This window comes from Cryptomeria japonica, chromosome 8 (assembly GCF_030272615.1).
Source record: "Cryptomeria japonica chromosome 8, Sugi_1.0, whole genome shotgun sequence".
NCBI classification, from domain to species: domain Eukaryota; kingdom Viridiplantae; phylum Streptophyta; class Pinopsida; order Cupressales; family Cupressaceae; genus Cryptomeria; species Cryptomeria japonica.
In genome coordinates, this window is record NC_081412.1 from 296,733,842 (window position 1) to 296,757,185 (window position 23,344).

The 23,344-nt window shown below is 37.0% G+C and overlaps 2 protein-coding genes across 4 annotated transcripts in view; both read left to right on the forward strand.

The window, feature by feature from the left end:
* The first annotated feature begins 7,135 nt into the window (after nt 1–7,135).
* The window catches only part of LOC131035863 (CBL-interacting protein kinase 32-like), a 47,985-nt gene continuing 31,776 nt past the window's right edge, over nt 7,136–23,344 (forward strand). The window contains exons 1-5 of one of the 3 annotated variants that reach the window (XM_057967612.2): nt 7,136–7,414; nt 7,512–7,574; nt 7,665–7,736; nt 7,820–7,933; nt 9,913–9,980. In XM_057967612.2, the coding sequence (XP_057823595.2) occupies nt 7,280–7,414; nt 7,512–7,574; nt 7,665–7,736; nt 7,820–7,933; nt 9,913–9,939 (411 nt within the window). In that variant the 5' untranslated portion in view covers nt 7,136–7,279 and the 3' untranslated portion in view covers nt 9,940–9,980. Of the gene's footprint in view, nt 7,415–7,511; nt 7,575–7,664; nt 7,737–7,819; nt 7,934–9,897; nt 10,461–23,344 lie in introns of those variants that run through there. The other 2 variants (XM_057967610.2, XM_059209538.1) reach the window with 2 other exon arrangements.
* On the forward strand, nt 17,063–19,967 carry LOC131035871 (F-box protein SKP2A-like). The gene is made up of 5 exons (XM_059210335.1): nt 17,063–17,120; nt 17,465–17,613; nt 17,666–17,835; nt 19,277–19,625; nt 19,832–19,967. The coding sequence occupies exons 1-5, from the start codon at nt 17,063–17,065 to the stop codon at nt 19,919–19,921; spliced, it is 816 nt and encodes a 271-aa protein (XP_059066318.1). The 3' UTR covers nt 19,922–19,967.

The following is a 23,344-nucleotide window of genomic DNA, read 5'->3' on the forward strand; positions in this document are numbered from 1 at the left end:
CTTGGGAAATTTGTTAAGATGATTAGTTGGAGCCAAAACCGGAAGTTGGGATTTGATTCTTGCACAAGCAGAGTTTGCCTACAATAATTCAGTAAACATGAGTACCGAAAGGACACCTTTTGAGATTATTACTGGAGCACACCCTAGAGGTATATCATAATTAAGAGATATAAGCAGTGAAGACCAGAGAAGTGTAGAAGAAGAAGAATTTGCAACTCACATGAAGGACTTAGATATTCAAGTTAAGCAACATTTGGAGGACATGAACAACAAGTATAAGAAGAAAGCAGATGAGAAGAGGAAACATAAGGAATCAGAAGTTGGTGATGAAGTGATGGTGTATCTGAGAAGAGAGATTCCCGGATGGAACTTATAACAAGTTGCAGATGAGGAAGTTTGGACCTTGCAAGATTTTGAGAAAGTTCAGTTCTAGAAATGCATATGAAGTGGAGTTACCAGATAGTCTGAGTATTTCACCTATATTTAACATTGCAGATATTCATCAGTATCATGACCCAAAATTTAGTGAGGACAATACAGCAGACTTGGAGAAACAATTGCCCTGGAAGGAACCAGATTAGATTGAAGACATTTTGGACAGTAAGATTGGGGGTAGTACTCGGAGCAGTCAGTATAAGGAGTATCTTGTGAAGTGGAAGGACATACCAGTTGAAGATTCATCTTGGATTTCTCAGGCAAAGGTAGACTACCTTGGTTTTCCTCTGACCCCAGCAAAGTGAGAGACCCACTTTTTCAACAACCCTAGATGTTTGATGTAGGAGCATCCCCGGTTCATGGAAATCTTGCATCAACCAAAAATATTTCCTTTCTGTTTTGCATTTCATTCTGCATTTTCTGGCATTGGCTTACTAGATCTCAAGGAGTTGAATTTTGCTTGAGGACTTGATCATCTACCTTATTCCCAAACCATGGAGCATTTGGATCATTTTCTGGTAAGTTATCGCTACCGGTTTCCGAGACAGTTTTCTGATACCAGTTGCTTAGTTGTAATCTACCAGGATCTACCAGATCCCTTTCATAGCTTGCGAAGCACTGAGCATTGATTCTGATGATCCTTGGTGTGTGGCTAACCTTCCCTTTGATTTACACTTCATCCTTTGGATTTTCTGGAGGAATTTCTTTGGTGGAGGCTGGCCCTGTTGTTTTTACACGTTAGGTCTTGTTCTTCGGTATTTGATCCCTTTTGGGCCGATAGGATCCCCTTGGATCATATAAATCATTGTAATTGAGCATTAGAATAGGGATAAGTTAAGACATAGAACATAGAAGATAGATCTGAAGATTTGAGGTTTTGGTTGTGACCTGTTATGTGATTAAGCATGTTTTAGCATGCCAGTGAGTCAGTTTCTGTAACCCGGTTGCTACTGATTGATAAATAGTTTTCATGATATAATTCATTCAGTTCTACATTGCCTCCATCATATCCTTATGTTTCCAATGTGTTTATTCTTGTTGATCGGCTCAGATTGATCTCTTTGAGGTCTCTCCTAACCGGTGACTGCACCAACATTGATGCTCCTCCCATCAATCGTGCTCCTACAATGGTTACTACCATTATTAATGTTGATATATTGTACTATTATTTTAGGTAGTTTAATCTGAATAGGATTATTAGGTATATATTGTATTGAGTTTGAAATATGTATCTAAATATGTGCTTTGTTTATATGACAAGATGTTCAATTTATTTACTAGTTTTTTTTATTGTTCTCATCATGAATTAGTTTTTTCACTCAAAACAATAAAGTGGATATCTCAAAACATAAACACTCTTGAACAACAATATGATAAAAATAAATTCCTAACCACTTTCTACTTGCTTTTTTTCAAGCCCTAATTATTAGCAACATCATAAAGATTTTTTTTTAAGTACATGTAAGAAGTACATAGAGAATAAATAGTACATTTCTCCATAGTCAAGGTCCATTACCATTGGGCAATAGAAATTAAAGGTATAATTGTTTTGTTCAAAGTCTTGAAATTATACACTATATAGTGCATTGCAAAGAAATTCTAATTATTCTAGAAACACTACATTTTTTTTCGTGGATGAAAGAAAAACAATTATAGTTTCACCTTACAATCATACATTCTAGTTTTTAAATTAATATTTATTTTTCTTTTTAAATAGATAAGATAGGTAGTTCACAAAAAGGAATTATATACACATAAAATTGGCTATGAGAAATTAAATAAATATTTTATATTTATTTAATAATTATTCTTCTATTAAATAGTTAATTTGAAAAGATTAATTTATATAATTTATTTCATGTCCTTCTATTAATTAATTTAATTGAAACATTTTATTAATTAATTCGTTATATCCTTTTCTTCTAATCAATTAATAAATATCTAATATTTAATTATTCCTCTATCTACTATCCTATAATCTCATTAATTAAATAATTTCTTAATTATTTAATCCCTTTTCCAACTCACCTTCCATCTCCACTTCATTTTTCTTTTGCCAACTCATCCATCATGTGGCTAAATTAATTCAACAAAATAAAATAAAATAAAATCATTTATTAGCCACTTATCTCCAACTTCCAAAATAAATGAAATATTGTGTATGTACACATATTTCATAACTTTCTTCTATATTCTCTCCTATATCCCTATATCTTAGGAGGACTTGAGTCCACTTGTCCTCTCATTCCTACATCTTCTCCAACTATCTTATATCCTCTCAAGTCTTTAACTCAGTCAAGGTGAGATGAGTGACACTTGTCTTCTCCTTCCCCCTTTCTCTCAACCTCCAATTTCTTGTTCATAGCCATCCAATTTGCAAGATTCAATCATGACCATTGATCTCTACCACCTAAGCTCATGCACACAAAAATCTATAAAAAGAGGTATCCGAAGCCATTTTAAAACTAATAGACTAATAGCTAATCATATAATCATTCTAGAAGTTTTCATCTCAACATCTGTGAGTTTAAGATTGAAGCAATTAGCAATTTTAGATTTCTTATCATAGCTTAATATCATGTTAGCTTAAATCATTTGCATATGCATATCAAAGTATTAGTTAACTATCAGTCCATTCTTCATATGCCATCTTGGAAGCTACCAGTGCTTGTCTGAGAGCAAATCATCTGCAACCAGGAACAATGGAGTTAGGACACAATGAGGTGTAAATCATGAAAGGTATAATCTTGTTCATTTCATTTACTTCATGTTACTTCATTGGTTGAAGTTAAGTTTCATGTAGCCTTCCTTTTTATATTGTATGATGGACTAACAAGTTTTAGGATATTTCTTTAGAGTTCAACTTTAACCTCAACAAGAATTATAAAACATTTGTAAAAAAAAACAAAAAAAAACTCAGATGAAATCTAATATTCAGAGATATATTAAATAGAGAGAATTGTATGCTGATATAAATTTATCTATATTTGGTAAAGATTGTGTAAATTGGCTCTATGACTATAAGTTGCATTTTCATCAAAATTTTCATTTAAGCCTTTTCAAGATATCCATTTTATGTACATCCTAGAATCATTAGATTTCATGAGAGTGCATTTCTTTGAGCCATTTTATTGGAAAGTATTAAGCTTGATCAATAATGCTAAATTTTGTAGATATCATAAAATCATTACAATCTATCAAACCATATCTTTTTGCTATATTTTTGCAGTATCTTGTCCAATAATTTATGTGCCTTGACTATGCATTCACATTTTGTGTGCATACCAACCAAGGAATTTGCAACTATATTATCTAAAAAAATACAATTTCAATTATACTTTGATGTATGCAAATGCTCTATTGTGAATCTCCCATCTTAGCATAGAATGAAAGGATGTTGGTAAAGGTTGCAAAGATTATTTTTACATTTATTTTGGTCATTTTGTTAAATAGTTGATGTGTCATGTATATGCTTCCATGTTTCACATACATGTCTATTATAGCATAAGAAACCACAACAACCAAAGAAAATCAAGCCTAAAATTGCATGCGTAAAATATTGAAAGTTGTTAATGTTGGGAATATAGGATGAGATCCACCCTTTCCAAAGCTCTTGTGTTAGTGTGGACTAGGAGTATGATGGTAAAATTGAACTAATTAGATCAGACACATTTTTGTTGCATTTGGTGAAATTGTAAATGCTCACACTAAGATCATGTTTTCTTTTATTGACATATACTATTCTTGATGCCACAAATTATAGATTTTTTGGAACATTTTAAAAATATAATAGAAAACATTTACCATACTTTATTTTACATCAAGAGTTGTGAGAATAATTCTCATTTTTATTATCAATTTATATCAATATACAATCAAATTATGAAGCAAAATAAACTCTTTCATTAATATTCGAAATAAAAAATATACAAGTTAGAAACTAAAACATTGTCCTACTTTTTTCATTCAATATACAACAAATGATTTTTTGATTGGAACTATAAAAATTAAAGCTTGATTGTTTACTATAATTCTATGGAATGAACCAATAATGGAGGAGGTACAGTCATAAAAGAGCACTAAAGTAAAAAGGGATTGGTAGTAAATTCAGATATGATCAAAATTTTACAAAGATAGAAAGTAGTCTTCATTCAATTAACAGACATAATAAATTATTATTAAAATATATTTAATTCAATAATCAAAAATAAATTTTGACTAATCACAATTAAAATTAGTAGTCCCAACTATTAAATATTGAAATATAAAATGATAAGACAACCCTGAAAATGGAAATAAGTATATCTGCCGACATGGTGAGGACATGAAGAATTTCAAGTCACGTAAGTTTGTGTTGTTTGAATAAATTGATGAAGAGAAGTAAAGGAGAAAATCTAGATTGAAGATATTTTGATAGGATTAGCAGAGACAATGATGATGATGAGACTATATATCAAAATCGGATCTGAAAAATGAGTAGAGATTTTCCTCGCTCAAATCAAACTGGGCGTCCATGTGGAAAGTGGAGTACACAGGATTCTCTCAAACTAGCGATAGATAGTTTCAAATCAAATGTGCAACGTCAATATTACTAGGTTTATATGGCAGCTAAACAATGGGACAAGGGGTTCATTCAGACCATTCAAAGGATAGTCCATCAATAATCATCGATCTGTGTCCTCCTTCTTACTTTAGTCAATTATTTCATTTTAAAAAAAAGTAAAAAAAAGTAAATTTGGTTGTGTAAAAAATTTGGGGTTTTGATCTTTCACTTGCATCCATGCTTACATATACCTTTGCTATCACTATCAATCTTTTGTGTCATCAAGCCCATCATTGTTCAACTACCTCTCTTATCACTCCTTTTGTTGTTTCCTTGATCCTTGAGGTCTATGAGCTGCAAAAATCAACTAAATATGAAGCTATCGATCTTTGAGCCATTAGTATTCATCCTTCATACTACTTTTAGTATCCTCACCCCATCTTCCCACTCTCTGAAGTCTAAACCCTAAGAAACCTAAGTGTAAACCTTATCGATCTTTGGGCCATCAAGAGCTCCTCTTGCTCTCTTCCCCCTCTCATCCGTCTTCCTTGCATTTCCTTGATGGCCGAAGTCTGCCTTACAAAATCGCCTTAGTGTTGACCTTATCGAGCTTTAATTTGTCGACATCTTCCATACCCTTCATTCCTTCATAACATGCTTCTCTTTAGCTTCTCAACCCTTGATTTCCAAAGTATTTTCCTTGCTAAGTGTTGATATGATCGACATTTGGGATTTCAATTGTCTCCTCACCTTCATTCCTTTTTGCTATGAGTTAAGGATTCTTATTGATTCTCAAATCCCAATTCATTCCTCTTCAAAAAAATTTATATATTTTTCATCAAGTTTCGAGTATTGGACTTCACCTTTACCTTCTCAATTTTGACATGAGTTAATTTTTCTTGATTCCCAACCCCCAGTCAGTGCCCCTTATAAATGTCATATAACAAATGCCATCCATCCTTTGCTAACACCATGCCCCTTCATCTTCATGTTGATTCCATCTTGCTTTTTTCCCCCATGATGATGTCATGTTGGGATCATCATTGTGTAAGTCCCCATTTTTTCAATTATCTTGCATTGCAATTGGAATTGACCTTCTGGGTGTGGGTCAACTTCATTAAATGGGTTATTTAAGGTTATCAATGAGTTCAAATGGACTAAACAACTCATATAATGCTTTTAGATGCAATTTTTGACTTCTAATGCGTTCTTCAAGATTCTTGGGGAGAGTGTCTATTTATAGCGAGTCACTCAATCAAGTTTGATTCTCATCATTCATCATTAATATCCCTCCAATATGGTTAGTTTTTTTATCCCGATGCCTTTAAGTCATTTTCGCTACTCAAATATAATATTGAACTTTACTTTAATTAATTTAACTAAGGTTGTTATTTTAATTAAAACAACTTAATGAACACCTTAATATAATAGCTCGTTGGAATGAGAATGAAAATTTTTAAATGTTGAAATTTTGATAAAGTGATTTTATGTATCAAAAATATTTAAATAACAACTTAAACAAATTTTCGAAGAAATACGATTTATTTATGTAATGAATAATTTTATATTAATTTTTATAAATGAAAATTTTGGAGTTCATTTAATATTAAACAAATTGAACTTGGGTCATGTCAGGCTTGTTCATCCCTTTTGAAAAAGATTAGTTTTGATATAAAAGATTCTTGCATTCTAGTGTGGCTTTTTGGGAGATTGGACGAATATAGCTAATTTTATTTTGGTGTGCACACAAGACTGGACTTATAATTTGTTCCAATGATTCTTCTATTTGCTTTGGCGTGGAGCTAGGCATGTCATCAAATTGCTTCCGTATTTAATTTTTTTGCTAATTACTAGTGCACGTGAATGCTGGAAGAGAACAAATGTATTATGTTGGCCATTGGGATCTATAAAGACTATATTTTTTATTAGTTCCTGCCCGCAGGGACTATAGGGGAGGCCTCTTTCATTAACTAGTGATTAATGTGATGGCACTGAACCAATCAAAAATCATTGTTGTAAACTATTTTTGCATTTGCTAATGCTCAATATCGGTGAACTTGCGTATTAGTTAAGAAAAATATTCTTAACAAATTTTGTGGCGTTTAACTATTGGTATTGTTGGCGGTTTGCAGGGGTTCACGCAGTTCTCAACGAGAGAGAACGCACAGCTCTAGAGACAGGTGCAAGGCCGCCAAAATGGAAATTTGATAGAGTGCAGTCGGTAGAAAAACATGGCCAACAAAAAAAGGGCCCGCGGAGTGAGAGCAACATTTGGCAAAATCATAGGACAGATTGCAGAGTATGGAGCTAGGAAGGACTCTTGGCGAGGGGAAATTCGCAAAGGTTAAACTCGCCATTGACGAGGAAACAGGACAGAGCTATGCCGTGAAAATCTTGGACAAGGAGAAGGTTTCCCGGTGCAAAATCGTGAATCATGTAAGGAAATGGAAAACATATAAAGCTTTGATTTGGAACAATTGCAGTATTTTTATGTACTGATTTGATGTGCAAGATTTCTTTCTTCTGTTTGTAGATTAAAAGGGAAATATGCACGCTGAAGCTCATTAAACATCCTAATGTCGTGAGATTATACGAGGTATTTGCTTGCGCAGGCATTATGATAAGAATCTTCTAAGGCAGTTTTTAACAGATATTTAATATGATTACTGATGTCAATCTCTGACAGATTTTGGCGAGCAGGAAGAAAATATATATTGTTCTCGAGTTTGTTACCGGGGGAAATTTGCTTGACAAAATCGTGAGTGTGATGAAGCTATCTTGTGAAGCTTTTCCTTTATCAAATTAGTGCTTTGGTTTTTCACATATAAATGTTATCTTTAGATTGAGGCGAGTAACAGAGAACTCCATGAAAACGTAGTGAGAAAGTATTTCCAGCAGCTAATTGACGCCGTCGGATATTGCCACAGCAGGGGTGTCTACCACAGGGATTTGAAGGTGAGATGTCTGAAAACGATGCAATTTGTATTTGTTTGTAGGGTTCTGGAAAAATAATCTTAAATAATAAACGGAAAAAATGATTTTTCAGCCGGAAAATGGCGGTTGTGTCTGTTTTTGTTTAATTACATTGTTGTTTCTTATTAAGTACATATGTTTGTGCTTGTTGATCTTGGGTTATGTTTATTTGTAATAGTTGCATCTTTGATCTATGAATATCTAAAGTAGTTGAATGCTAAGTAAATCCTTAAGTGTTGTGCGCTAGGATCTACAATGTGCCACTGTAATTATTGCTTGCAATGGTGATGTCAATGTGAAAATGCTGCAAGCATTGGAGATTTAGCTACTCATTTTCCATCAATTGACTCCTCTTCTTTATCTTCAACTTGTTCCTTTGGCTTTTGAGTGGATGAAATATACAGGTTTCCTTCCTTAGGGCCTAGATCTTCCTATTCCTTTTTCTAGGTTTTCATGACCTTTTTCTAGATTGTACTTAGATATTCATCAGCTCTTTTTGACCCTGGATTTCATATAGAACCCTCTTCTTTGTTGCTTCAGCGTGCCCTAGAATACCTTCCAAATTCTGTATGCACGCCGAACAGGGGATTTGCAACTACAACACTCGATAAAATTTGCTTCAGCGTGAAAAAACCAATAGACTAGCATTGAAAGATGAACACCCGTTAATTCTAAATAATACAATAAAACCAAGAAAAAACTGATAAATCTTGTTTCTAGCAAAAGGATTGCCATTGCAGAATCTCAACGTGCTCTGCAGGGATGAAGATTTTGGAGAACAAGTCCAACACACACAGCTCAACATTAAAAATAAGGCAGTAAAGCCACTCTTAGGTTGTTCTACTATTCCACATACCAAAATTGAAGAATAAAACTGTAATTCTCAGATCAACACTTTGAATCGCCCCAAAATATAAGCTCACAAAAAACGTGCTAGAAAATATTTAAGGAAGGATACTTTTTTAGAAGATTAGGAATCTTGATAATTGCTCATAAAAGACTGGCTACTAGATTTTTTTTAAGGAACTGTACTTTTTTAGAAGATTGAAAATCTTGATAATTCTTTTCCAGAACAGATGTTCAATTTTGTAAAGTTTGGTTTATAACCTAATAAGAAATTATTTCCAAGTTCTTTGAGATATTATATGGATCCTGCAAAAAGCTGGAAAAAAATTTACTTTTACAGAAACTGAAGCAAATCTTTAATTTTGCAAACAATTTTTAAAATATCCAGTTTAAAAATATTAAGCCAATAATATAAATATGAGTGTAGGATTACCACAAATACGCATGCAAGATTTTTCTTTTTTTCAAGTTTCTTGCTATATGTATTGATGGAAAGGATTTTCATAGAATTTGATGTTATAATCTGTATAGATGAAAGTTATGTTAGAAAGTGACCCATTTTAGTACATATTGCTAATTTGTTAGCTCTTTTTCCTATTTTACAGTACAAAATTTGAGATGTCAAAGCCAGTTTACAACTATGTTTTTCATGCTTAGGAAGACATCGCTAAACATCTAGACATTTTTTCATTCCAATTCTTTATGCTTCGATCAATGTCAATATCTTGTTCCAAAGCTCTTGTTTTGCATAGACAAAAAGAACATTGAGAAAGGTTTTGCAGTCTAAATCTACATCTGCCAATTGCATTTGCATGAAAGTTTTTAAACTCCTTTCAGAAAATGCAATTTGTGTCCATCCTGCAATCAAATGATAGGATGGCTAGATCATTACACAAATTTTCATATAATTGCATAAATGGAGACTTAAAGTTGTTAATATATATTTTTTAAAATACTATAAGAGTTTGAGGATCCAACTTCAATCATCTCAATTCATTCTAGATGGACATAAATGTTGGGGATAGAGTAGAGTAGGCAAGGATTAAATCTAATCACCTTCTATCTCATACAGTCTAGATTCTTACATGGTTTATTACTAGATTTTCTCTTTCCAGGAATATATAACAATAATGGCTACTTGAAGGTGTCTTGCAATGGACGCTTGAATCAAATGACAACAGCGGTATGTTTAAAAATTATCTGTTCAAGAGCACTAATCATATTAGAACTTATTACGTCACATTAAGAACCTATATTAACATGCCTTTTATGTTTCTATGTTTCTAATGGAATAAAGATTGAGCGTTTTATTGAATTATGTTATGTTGTAATGAGAAGCCCTGGAAAAATGTAGCAATTTTACTGTCTAAGTGAATAGATTTTTGATATGCTGACCATAGCATGGTATTTGAATTTGACTCTAGTGATTCCAGAGCTTGATAATACATCATTTTGGGCTGATCCCAAGTTTGTACAGGTGCAAGTCTATACTATTTTGTAGTGATTTAGAACTGTAAAATATTGATTGCACTTAATTTATTTTAGTTGCCATGCAAAGGCAATGTCACCACACTTCCTGGGTCAATGATACATCTGCAAATGCTATTGCCCATGTGTTCTCTTGGCAAATCCATGAATTAATATTTTTTGCACTAGTAAATTCGTTTTGTAGGTCAACTTTTGACTTAGGTGTCTTTACCAAGGGTATCTCATCTGTAAAGCTACCTAGGACTTCTATCTCTCATTTTCATTGTGGTACGACATATAAAAGCCTGACGATTTACCACTAAAACTCATCCCACCCATCAACTCATGAATTAGGATCATTATTAATATATATTGTGTTTTCACATTATATTTGTAGAAGCTGCTATTTTTAACCACAAACACCTACTTGCAAGAATGGTGAGGAGGACAATATAATTGTCAAGCATGTTTTCAAGAGTCTTTCCAATCCTTTTTGTTGCTAGGAATAATCATTATGTTATGTTGTTATATTATGTTTATGTTGTCGTCGGTAATAATGAGTTACGGTGGTCAGTTAGTTAGCCAACAGGTAGGTAGTTGGAGTCGCGACGGTTGTGTCGCACCCCTTCGGGTATTATATATTGTGTACCTTTTCTTCGAAGTAGGATCATGTTAGTCATGTCAGATGTAATGTTATAAGCACTTATTGTACATGGATTGTGGAATTAATACAGAGGCTGGTTATTTAATATATTTCCATTATGTTCTGTGCATTTACTTTCTGCATTTAACCGTTTACCCGAGAGGGCAAACATTTGGCGCTGTTGCCTAGACGAACTCGGGAATGGAAGACACGGATGGCGCATGGACACAACGGGCCTACCCGTCGGTGAGATTGACCCAGAGGGCGACGACGCGCAAAGGGAACAATCATCGTGGGACGTAGAGCGTGATGGCAAGAGGCGAAGGGGAAATTGAACCTTGTAATAATCCCGACACACTGCTGATATAAATTGTGGCCGAAAGGCAAAATAAAAAATAAAAATAATAAAAGTTTTTTTGTGTACATGGCGTGTGTTTGCTGTGTATGGAAGTGACTTATGCCCAATAGACTAAATAAGGACAAAAATAAAAAGATATAGAGTGACGAATGGGAAGTGGCACAAACCGCGTTGAATCTCAGACAGCAGATAGAACGAAGGTGTAGGCTAAGGCAGCTTGCCGAGGGACGACCGGCCGAGGGGTTGCCCGAAGGGAACCCAGGAGGTGTCACGGAGGTTGCGGAGGCAGAGATAGATGGAGAGAACTACACTATATACACTGTTGTAGGGCTGCCAGAAGGAGTCACGAAGGGTGCCGAAGGAGAACTCTACAGTTCGCCAGAATACCACCGTAGGGTAAGAAGCCGCAAAGAGTTGGTGGAACAAACAAGGCGAAGTCTAAACCTGATCGACGCTACCAGAGACTTGCTAAAGAATTTGTCCATTTCAGAGGACAACCGGAGGGAGACAACCAACCGAAGGGAGACACCGGAAGGTGACTGTACGACCGAAGGTGCCGAGGGAGCACAAGGGTACCGTACGGGAGGCAATTTGTTTGGTTCGGTGTCAACAACTTTTTTCGGAGGACCCACAAGTGGAGGTTCAGTTGTAGGAGGCGGAGGATCGCTAGGTACAAGCACACAAGGAATTAGAGGAGCGAGACCCAGCGGAGGGATGGCGAGTAAACAAAAATTGCCAAAGTTCACAGGGGAGGGCAAGGAAGACCCCTTACGGCACTGCCGTACATGTGAAACCATTTGGTCCACCAAAGGAGTAACAGACCAGGATGACTGGGTACAATAGTTCCCAACTGCGTTACGAGGAGTTGCCATAGATTGGTACTCCGATGTGGACAAGCAAAAAGTGGCCACGTGGGCCAATCTATAGAAGGAATTCACGGGGGAGTTTCGGTTGCTTCGTGATGACAATGAAATTGTAATGGAGATATACAGTACCAAACAAGGTACCAGGGAGACAGTACGGGCATACAGTCGGAGGCTGAAAGAACTCTTGGGTAAAATGGAAAGCCAACCCACAGATGGATTGAAGAAACGATGGTTCGTTGAAGAATTGAAATCCTCCCTACGGAGGAAGATGAAAATTGTACCCCCAATGTCATATGACGATGCTTATAATAGGGCAATGGACTTGGAGAGTGAACACAAAACATCAAAGAAGAAGAAAAGTAATAAATCCTCATCCGAGGACAACGACTCTTCGCAGGAAAGCAGCAGCGACGACGAGGCTGGCAAACGGGTGCAAGCGCTCTAGAAAGACATGGAGCAAATGAGAAAGGAATTCAAAATAATGAGAAGCACTGGTCGGAACGAAGGGGACATATGGTGCACTGAGTGCAAAGAGGAAGGGCACACAAAGGGTACTTGCCAAAAGAAGGCATTCTGCGAGATTTGCCAAGTGATGGGACACTCCACCAAGGAGTGCCCATACAACATGAAAACCTGAAGTACGCAAATGAACCAGGTGCTATTCACGGAGCAAGCCACAACATCTGCACCAGCGGGTACCGGCCAACATACTAACACAACGACATCATCTGGAGGATACCGGGACAATAGATGCGGCGGCGGAAGGAATAGCAACAATAACAATAACGGAAGCCGTATCCAGTATGATGCCAAGGGCTGGCCAATTATCTAATGTAGGGCCTGTAATCAGTGGGGGCACTTCGCCCGTGATTGCACGAAGGAAGCCACCCCTCAGCACCTCTGCCGTTGGTGTGGGTCAGGCGACCATGAGGACGCAAATTGCCCGTAGGCAGGGGTTAATCTCCTCAACATTGAGAAGGCTGAGAAGACTGGTGAGAAAGAAGTACTGGCGATCACCCGTGCCTAGACGAAAAAAGCCACTTATCCCGACCCTCGTACGAAGAAGGAGAGATTACGGGAGGCAAAGGCCAATATTGAACGTGAGATGACGACTGAATGACAGGACAACGAGGTGGCGAGTACATCATCCCGTACGGAAGCGGAAAATAACATCATTGGGCAAATCTTGCAGATAGAGGTGCCGATAAAGGTAAAAGACCTTCTAGACTCTATGCCACAATTGAGGACTGCCATCCTCACCAATGTGCAAAGCACCGCAGTGTCGAGTGCACCACAGGTAGGGGTTCCCGCCACCGCATCGTCGAGTGCACCACAGGTAGGGGTTCTCGCCACCGCATCGTCGAGTGCACCATAGGTAGGGGTTCCCGCCACCGCATTGTCGAGTGCACCACAGGTAGGACGTTTCCGTCAGCCCTTCGACTGACCCAATGTTACTAGCCTTGAGCAGTGGTAGACACCTAGCTGTGGTAGAAATGGGTATCCGTGGGACCATTCTGAAGGACACCATTGTGGACGGGGGATCTAGGGTGAATGTACTACCAGAAGAAACATGGAAGCGGTTGGGGAAGCCCACCCTATGGCCACCCACATTCAACCTGGTGGGAGCGGACCAACACGACATTAAGCCACTCGGCTTGTTGATGGCCCAACAAGTGACAATTGGTACGCAACCATTCTTGTTAGATTTCGTGGTTATTCCCTCGAAGAAGAAAGGCTATGACGCCATCCTGGGGAGAGCGTGGTTGATCAACGCGAGGGTAAACCACAACTGGAAGAAAAATACACTTTCCATGGAGAAGGGAGGGCGGAAATATACCATTGACCTACACACCCAAGATGTCGGTGAAGAGCTCGCCTCTTCAGACTCGGACTCAGAGGACTCTAATAAAGGGGAAGGGGGTCCCGATGAAAGCAAGGGCAAGAACGCGATGGAGCCGAACAGTGAAGGGGTGCTAGAATTGGAGGGATGTTCTGAAGATGAGGTATGCTCACTTAATGGGCTCTTCCACTGGCAAATGGAGGATTATGAAATGTTCCAAAGCTATAGGCTCAAAGTAGAGGAACCAGAGCAACCAACAGAGGTGTACCTGCCGGAATACAGAGAATATTGGAAGGGAGACGCCCCAAACCCTGGCGACGTAAATAATCCGAAGAGTGTCGGCAACGATTGGAACCCTGTGTGGAAGACCACAGTCTTCAAAATCTTTATTATTCTTCTTCTTCTTATGTACGGGAAGGAGGTTGTGGTCCCTATAGAATTTGTGGTTCCAGGTCTTCCGATGGCCATTGAAAATAGACTTGCCACCAATGGGCCCAAATTGAAACCCTACCACGCGAAGAGCGCAGGGAACCTGAGAGGCCGGACGGACACTCGAGAGCCCAGACAGACACCCGAGAGAATGGAAGGGGACTCGAGACGCTAGGCAGGCGACTCAAGAGGCACAGGACCACAACAGGTGACTCTCGGGTGAGGAAAACCGAGAAGGATGAAAGGTAATCCCAGATTCAGGGGACTCGAGTAGACGACTCTCTAAGACATCTAAATCAGGAGATGAAAAAAAACAAAAACGTACGGTCATATGACAGGCGATCGTATGGTCAAAATTTATAAAATGGAAAAAACCATACGGTCGTACGACAGCGACCGTACAGTAAAAAAAATTATATATATAAAAAAAGGAACGGACCACCCTACGGCGGTGACCACCATGTGGTGGGCCACCAGCGGTGGTGGTAACACTGATGGCGACCACTGTGCAGTGGTAACACCGACGGCGACCACCGTGCGGTGGGCCACCGGCAGTGGTAACACCGTACGGTGGATGCCATCATGCGGTGGTCAACCGCACACCCAGCATAAACCCCCACACAACCACACACAAAGCCGCATAGCTGCGCAGCCGCTCCGTCGTCATGGTTTGCCGTACGATAGAGGGGTGTAGGCCACACGGGAAGGTGGCCGCACGATTGGAAAGGTGGCTGCACGATCGGAGGTGCTAGTGCTGTTGTTGATCGTATAGGGAGGTTGTATGGCCAGGGTGCCATCGGGGACATTACAGTGCCCAAAAAAAAAACAAACAAAACGACGACAACTAGATTTAAAATGATTCGCTGGAGTTTGAAGCCAGGACACTGGAAATTTAGAGTGGAAAAGAAAGGTTTTTGGCATCTTAAAATATCACAGAAATGCTGTGCACCATGGACTTTCATATGGTTTTGAGGGTTGTAAATTGGTGTTGGCGGCGGGGGCGCTGCCCCTCGACCCCGCAAGGGGCACTGCCCCTCGACCCCGCTGGGGCGTTGCCCCAGAACCCATGAGGGGCGCTGCCCCTCGACCCTGCTGGGGGCGTTGCCCCCGGACCCCCAGTTTATTTTTGAGCTACAGAGTACCACGGGAAGTGTTGTGGTTGTTCGTACTATGAGAAAGAAGCCTGCAGCTAAGCATTGGCGAGGAAGCCATAAGCCGTAGAGGGAGACGGATTTGGAGGTTGGGAACAAACAGAGTTTGAGGGAAGGCATTGCAGGTCCGCGCAGTTGTATGACACCAGGGAGTTATTTAGTTCAATTTTTAGCCTTTGGGGAGTGTGATGGAGGATTTGAGGTGTCTCCTAGCCTTTGTGCCAACGGGTTGTGGCCACCTCCAGGCATGACTGGTATGCTTTGAGGAACTCAGAGTATGTCTCGGCTGGACGTGAGGTTGCCTTGGTGGATGCACAGAGGGCTCGGGAGGAGCTGACCACTAGGTTGGGGGCAATAGTCGCGTGAGACTTAGTTCAGCGTACCCAGGAGTTGGATGCCAAGAGAGCAGCATGGGTCGCTATCGAGGACAACTTGGCTAGGGAGACAGTATCATTTGAGTAGCAGTTGGTGGAAGCTGAGACTGAAAAACGTGTTTTGCAGACAAGTTTGGTTTAGGCACAGGAGGACTTTGATGTCAAAAGAAGCAATAATGGGGAAATCCGCACTTGAGCATCGGATGGTAGCAGAAAAGGGTTTTCAGGCGAGGACGCAGCAAGTGTATAAGATCCGGGCCCAACTGGCGTCAGTAGTTCCTGCTGTTCATCTCTATTTTGTATTAAGTCATCGGAGTCGACTTCTTTTCTTGGGGGGGATGATGTTGCCGGGAATAATCATTATGTTATGTTGTTATATTATGTTTATGTTGTCGTCGGTAATAATGAGTTACGGCGGTCAGTTAGTTAGCCGACAGGTAGGTAGTTGGATTTGCGACGGTTGTGTCGCACCCCTTCGGGTATTATATATTGTGTACCTTTTCTTTGAAGTAGGATCATGTTAGTCATGTCAGATGTAATGTTATAAGCACTTATTGTACATGGACTGTGGAATTAATACAGAGGCTGGTTATTTAATATATTTCCATTATGTTCTGTGCATTTACTTTCTGCATTTAACCGTTTACCCAAGAGGGCAAACACTTTTTATGTTTCTTGTGACAATTTTTGGCGTATTACCTTTCTGTTGATATTATGCTAGTTCTGCAAATTAATCCAGGAGCCTAATGAAACAGAGGTTCTACACTAATTTGATTTGATCTGTTGTTTTTGTAAAGTTTATTTAATCTTTTCATGACTTCCCTTTATCACAGTTTGACATTTTGTTAAGTAGTATTTACTATTTTCTTAAAGTAGATTATCCCGCGTTTTTGGAAATTTGCTGACAAGCATAGTTCTCTTGCATTTGATGCATAAAATCTCTCTCTCTCTCTCTCTCTCTCTCTATTTTTGTTCTCTATTGTTGGTGCTGACTTGGATGTTGTACATCGATATTGTATGGGGCCTAAAACATGACTGACCCATGGCCCTGTAACAAAGACATGATCAATAATGTGCTATAAGGGCTTTATTTGAACTCTTAAGCACTCTTGGGAATCACGTAAACAAATTTTACGTATGGGCTTAAACATTATAAATACTGTTATATTGGTTGCAATTCTTGATTTGTTAGAATGTAAATTGAAATTGAAGATACCAAGATTGTTAGCCTTGTTGTAAACAAAATCATATATGAAGTGATGGCTATGTGTTGCCTCTAGTCATATCACTGTATATAGAGACATCAAATGGTTAAACTTGATTGATTTGAAAAGTAGTCGCCTATTGATGTGAGCAAGGTTATTTATTCTTATAATTTATAAATATGACTAAGAACTTTATAGCTTTGTTGTCTATTTGATGAGGTTACTTTTTTGTGTTTTAGCTTTCTGTACCTTATTGTAAGCTGCGTTTGTTTTGGAAGTTAATATTTTTGTTGTTTCTTCCTATTACTTATTCTTTTGGTGTTTGTGTGTGTAGATTTTAATAACTTAGCATATTGTGTACACTGTAATAGAATTAAGGCGGGGAATTGGCTGAGCATTAAGTGTGTCAGGGAAAGAAAACATCAAACCTATGATCCCCCAACAGCCCCAAGCATTGAAGCCAATGCCCTTCACAATGATCAAGCAAGAAAAGAATCCTACTGTGTAGAATTATAGTGTTTTATACAATGTGCAGATTGAAACTGAAGATGATGCTACACATTCCAAATGGCACGATTCACCCATGGAGCTCCTTGTGCACATTCTTGTGCTTGCAGATGACCGCTCTATCATTGTTGCCTTGGGTGTATGCACTGGCTTGAGAGATGCAATCTGTGTTGGTGTTCAAGATCTTTCACTTTCATGGTGAGAATTTGATGTTTACTTTTTTATAGTAACCAAGCCAATTAAAATTGATTCTATCTTTTTCACTGTTGAGGAAATTTAGAGTACTGGGGCCATGGAAGGTCCCCTCACCAAGGAAAAAAGCAATCATAATAGTCAATAAAATAAATTAGAAGGATCTCTAAGTACGATTGAACAATTTAGCTTGAGTACAAGAATAGATATGGTGGTCTAAATGATTAACAAGAAACAAGAGAAGTAATGCCTCCTAAGGGTTTTGAAATTATCCTCTTCAAACAAGCTGTTTGATTGAGAAAGATATGCTTCTTCTGATTATGATAGTGTACTTAAATTTTGTTTCTCTATTCTGAGGTCATGAACAATACTCCATTTTGTCTATACTAAATTTTTAGATTCTATTCCATACCCCTTCCATGTGTTCCACGAGTAATATCCCTTTTTAATCCACATCATGAAAAATATCAGATATCCTCTGTAGTAGTTCTGGAAACGAGGTGGTGATTATGTTTCATGCCCATGTGACTGCCTTGGACATTTTTTAATAAATGATGCTAGCTACTTGGGTTAAGCTACCTAGAGTTTTGAAAATTTACTTTTTTTCTTACCCAAGGTTGCCTTTTTTTGGCTTTTTATAGTTTTGTGGTTGCTATATACTGATATGTGAGCAGTGGTAGTGAATCTTAACATTTTAGCATCAATTTTTTTGGTATGATTGAACATCATTCTAAGACATTTTAGCCCTCTGAGGTATCATTAGCAGGCAGTTTTATGGCTTGCCGTGTTAGTATGGACCTTAATGTCTTTAAAGGTCATTCCTTGTAGTAAAGTAGTCATTTTTGTAAATCCTGCTGGACTCCTTACATTTTTCCATAAATTAGGACCTCAAGATTGGTGTCTTGATCTTCATCAGGTTAAAATAATTGTGCAAAGGTGCATTTGTAAATTCAGCTAGTGGTGTGTGTCCTTCGCTTATATGTTGAAATGTCATTCTTGGAATATATATTTATTAATATGTTGAAATGTCATTCTTGGAATATATATTTATTATTAATGGTGTGTGAATGATATAACCGGAATATCATTTTGTTGTCTTTCAAGCTGTTTGTTTGCCTCTAGTTTACGTTAAAAGTCTTTACATTAAATTTTGCTCTTCAAATTGTAATTATAGTGGACGTTACAAATTATAATCACCTGAAGCTAACGTCTATCATCTATAGATTAAATGTTGGCTTAACTTAAAAGAGGGAGATTCTAGTTGATTTTTCCTAAAGAGTTTTTCCTTTTTCACCAAAGGTTTTTCTATTGAAATGTCCTCATAGTAGGTCTTCTGTGCACCATATATAATTTTTTTAGTCTATTCCTACTCAAAAGGTGTTTAAGTGGGGGTTCATCACGAGTGTTTTTATGTCAAGTGCAGTGACTATATCTTTTTGCAATGTAGGTGTAAGCGGAACATGAGCAACTTGGTTCTGTCAGCTGTTCCTAGGTTCAACTGTTTGCAATCTCTTAATTTACGCCAGAATCAACACCAACTCAATGAACAAGCAGTAGAAATAGTTGCAAAGCATTGCCATGATTTACGTGCTATAGATCTTCCAAACAACACACAACTGACAGATAAATCTCTAGAGGCATTGGCACGTGGTTTTAGTCTACTAGAAAAGCTTAACATAAGTGGATGTTCTGGAGTCAGTGATCATGCACTTATCTTTCTATCAGAGAAGTACAACAAATTGAGGCATCTAAATTTGTGTGGCTGCGTTAGAGCTGCATCTGACAGAGCTTTACTGGTAGGTCTATTAGCAAGTGAGGCAGATTTTATTTATTTCTTGGAAATCAAAGGGTTCTGTAATGGAATTTTTTGACTTTCAAGATGGTATGGGAAGCAAGTTTATTCTTCATTCCTAATTTAGTAGGTCAATTAGGATCAATTGTAATCCAAAAGCTCCAACTTGTGTTTGGTATCTAACATTTGCATATATGTTGTGATTCCCAGGCACTGGCTCATAATTGCTGCCACTTGCAATCTTTGAATCTAGGTTGGTGTGAGATGGTTACTGATGTTGGTGTTACAGGATTGGCATAATGTTGCCCTGAGTTAAGAGCTCTCGACCTGTGTGGTTGTGTGTTAATAACAGGTATAAAAATGAAAGTTAGCATATGTACTGCAAAAACTTTCGTTCAATTTAATAACAGAACATGAATTTGTGCTCATTTATTTATTTATTTTTACATGGTGCAAATCAAAGTGTTATTGCATTGGCTGGAAATCGCCATGACTTAAGATCATTGGGACTGTATTACTGCCAAAACACCACAGATACTGCCATGTACTCATCAGTGCAGGCAGTTGCAGCAGTAATGATCGCACTGCAGCTACAAGTCGTGATTACATGGAATCTGTTTTGAATGACCAAGAAGAACATGTTCTAGGGAATTTAAACATTAGCCAGTGTAAATCATTATCTGAACATAATCTCAACATTGAAAACAAAACAAAGTTTATGGTTTGAACTTTGTCATTCACAAAACATTCATATTATTCAATGAATCCACTAGAAACAACATGATTTCAGTACCTAACAACCCTTGTTCTGGAAAGCTCCTTTGAAGGAGTAAAGAAGAGAAATGCATGGATCATGTACATTTTCTTTAAAAGAAAAGAAGGAAATAAGTTATATACCAATGTTCAACTCTTACAAGGGGAAAACTTGTTTTATCAAGAAAATAAAAAAAAACACCTTTTCAACATTTTCTTTAGTTATCTCAAGTCCCATTTCTGTTTCCATCACTTGTTTTACTGCAAATTTATTAACACTGTACTAGTTTTGTCTTCAAAATGTATAGCTAGCATAGTTAATAGTTAATAGTTAATAGGCAAACAATGTTCAGACCAAGTACTTTCATTTTAAATTCCATGTAAATCAGTTAACAATGTAGGTCTTATCAAACACATTTAGCACATATATATATACTTTGTATTGAGTAAATATTGTGTATATGTATTGAGTAGATATCTACCATCTTCCCCATTGATTCTGATAGTTGCATTTATAAAATAAAAATCTTTTTGATCTTCCTACTGCTGCACCACACCAAACAACTACACTTCCTGCCATTGCTCGGCAGGAACTTCACTGCTTGCAACTCCTGTTTGTCAAGCAACTTAGGCCAAGATTATTTACTTAGGCCAAGATTATTGAGCAATATCAATTTATTTGCTAGATTTATTAATCAACATTAAGATCTTCTTCTTGTATTTATGAGTTCAATGGTAATATTGAAATCACCTTGTACTCTGATTTTTATAATAGAAATAATTTTTCATTCAGTTTGAGCAATCTATGTTGTAATTAAATTAATGCATGATGTTTACCAGTAAAATTCACCATAGCTAACTAGAATTAAATAGGAAATTATGAATCATATTCTATCTAACAAATTCTAAATAAATATCAATGAAAGTATGCAAACATGACAATAAGGATATAAAATATTTCAATCAAAACTCCCTATTGCATAATTGCACGTTGCTTCCATTATCCTTCTCTTCGTTGATGAATGTTGGCTCTCAGATATCGCGCTGCTAACTTGCAAATGGCACAAAGATTCAAAGTTCGTGATTGTTGAAAATGGAGAATTGAGGTTGAATTTATAAATTTTTGGAGAAAATTGGTTGAGAGGTGGAACTCAAGTGAGCTCACATGTTGATTGATAGTTGTACTATTGATTAGGAAGTGGAACTCAATAGATTGAATTGTTAAGTGAATAGATTGAGCAGATGACTGATTAGATTGATTAGTTAACAAAGTTAACTAGGGAGATGATTGATTGAATGTTTTTTATAAAAAAACGGATTGGGAGATAAAAAGGAGATTGAGGAGTTAATTGAGTTAACTAATTGGATAATTGTATTGATTACTCAGTTATAAATTTTGCATGTGTTGTAGGATATTTAATTTAAATTCAATTTTCATTTGCATGTATTTGAATTTTGATTTTCAAAAAGTGAAATTGAAATGCAAATGTATTTGAAATTAATTGAAATGGGAATTTGGGGAAATTAGAATTTGAATTAGAATAATATTGAAATTAAACAAAATTAGAATTTGGGGATTTGGAATTTGAATTTTGAAGAATTAATTAGTTAATTAAATAATTTTAAAACATTATTTAATCATCAGGAATTGAATTTTAATTAAATAATAAAGGTTATTCAATTAAGGGTTTTATTTGTTGGCATTTGCATGAAGATTGCATTAATGATATGATATGTTGTCATTGATGTCAATTAATCGGTAATGATATTGTTGTAATATTATTACTGTAACCAATAGGAAGAATTTGTGGAGTGAATTGAAAACCGGTGTAAACCTTATCTATCGATATAACCGGTAAACCCTACCTGTTATTTTTGATAACCCTATCCGATTAAGTTTGGTGAATTTGTTATATTGGTTTATGATCTGATGATGAGCGGTAATGATTATGACACGTATGATTATTGTATGGAGACAACCTAAAGAGATTTGGGTGAGTTGTAACAGTTTTTGTCTAGGGAATGAGCAAATGTATTGCATCTAATGCAAAGTGCGTGATGAGTTACTAAGTTAGATGAAGCGGTGATCAAGGAGCGATCAAGGTTTTCTTGATTGATGTGCAGAGATTGCTATGTAATCCAATGGTCATACTTGAACTGATTTGTTTGTAATCCCTATGGGAATTAGGTTTTTGTTGTGTTACCGACCAGATTGATTTGTTTATAAGGTCGATGAAGTTGTTTAGTTTAATGAGTTGGCAAAGAGTGAGCACATATTAGTTGAGTGTGTGGTTGCCGAACTAGATGATGTATTTGTAGTTTGAGTAAAGGCAGATAGGAGCATGAAATGGATCTGATCAATCAAGTGTAGTGCTATTCAGACAGATCAACAAACTCCTATTGTTTTTTAACAATTACAGCAGAATTGAAATCCCCTAACTGGGTAAGCTCTAACAAGCTTGGTGTTATTCAAATCCTCTAACAAGGTGATCCATTAGATTGGATTTTGAAATCCTCTACTGAGGTTACTCCTTACAGGGTATTACTTCTAACAAGGCATTGTAGTCAATCCCTTAACTAGGTGATTCCTAATAGGATCAGTTCTTAATAGGACTTTTTCTAAAGCTTTAACAGGCTAGGCTCCTAACAGGGTGAACTTCAGAAGAGTTCAGATAGTTATCTTGTGAGTCTCATCTCACCGTGGTTTTTACCTATTTGGGTTTCCACGTCAAAAATATTTGTGTCAAGTGGTAAATGTTTTTGTGGTTATGTTTTTATGGTTGGTTTACTTAACTACTTAACTACTTTGATAAGTCATGATAACCAAAAGCATTGAGAAATGAAGAAGTTGTTTACTATTAATTTCCTGTAACAGTCAACTTGTTTATCTTATGAGTTTTAATCTTGATAGAGGTATTACATTGATAGTTCTATGTTTACTTTGAGAGATTGGTGAAGTTTGTATCAGTT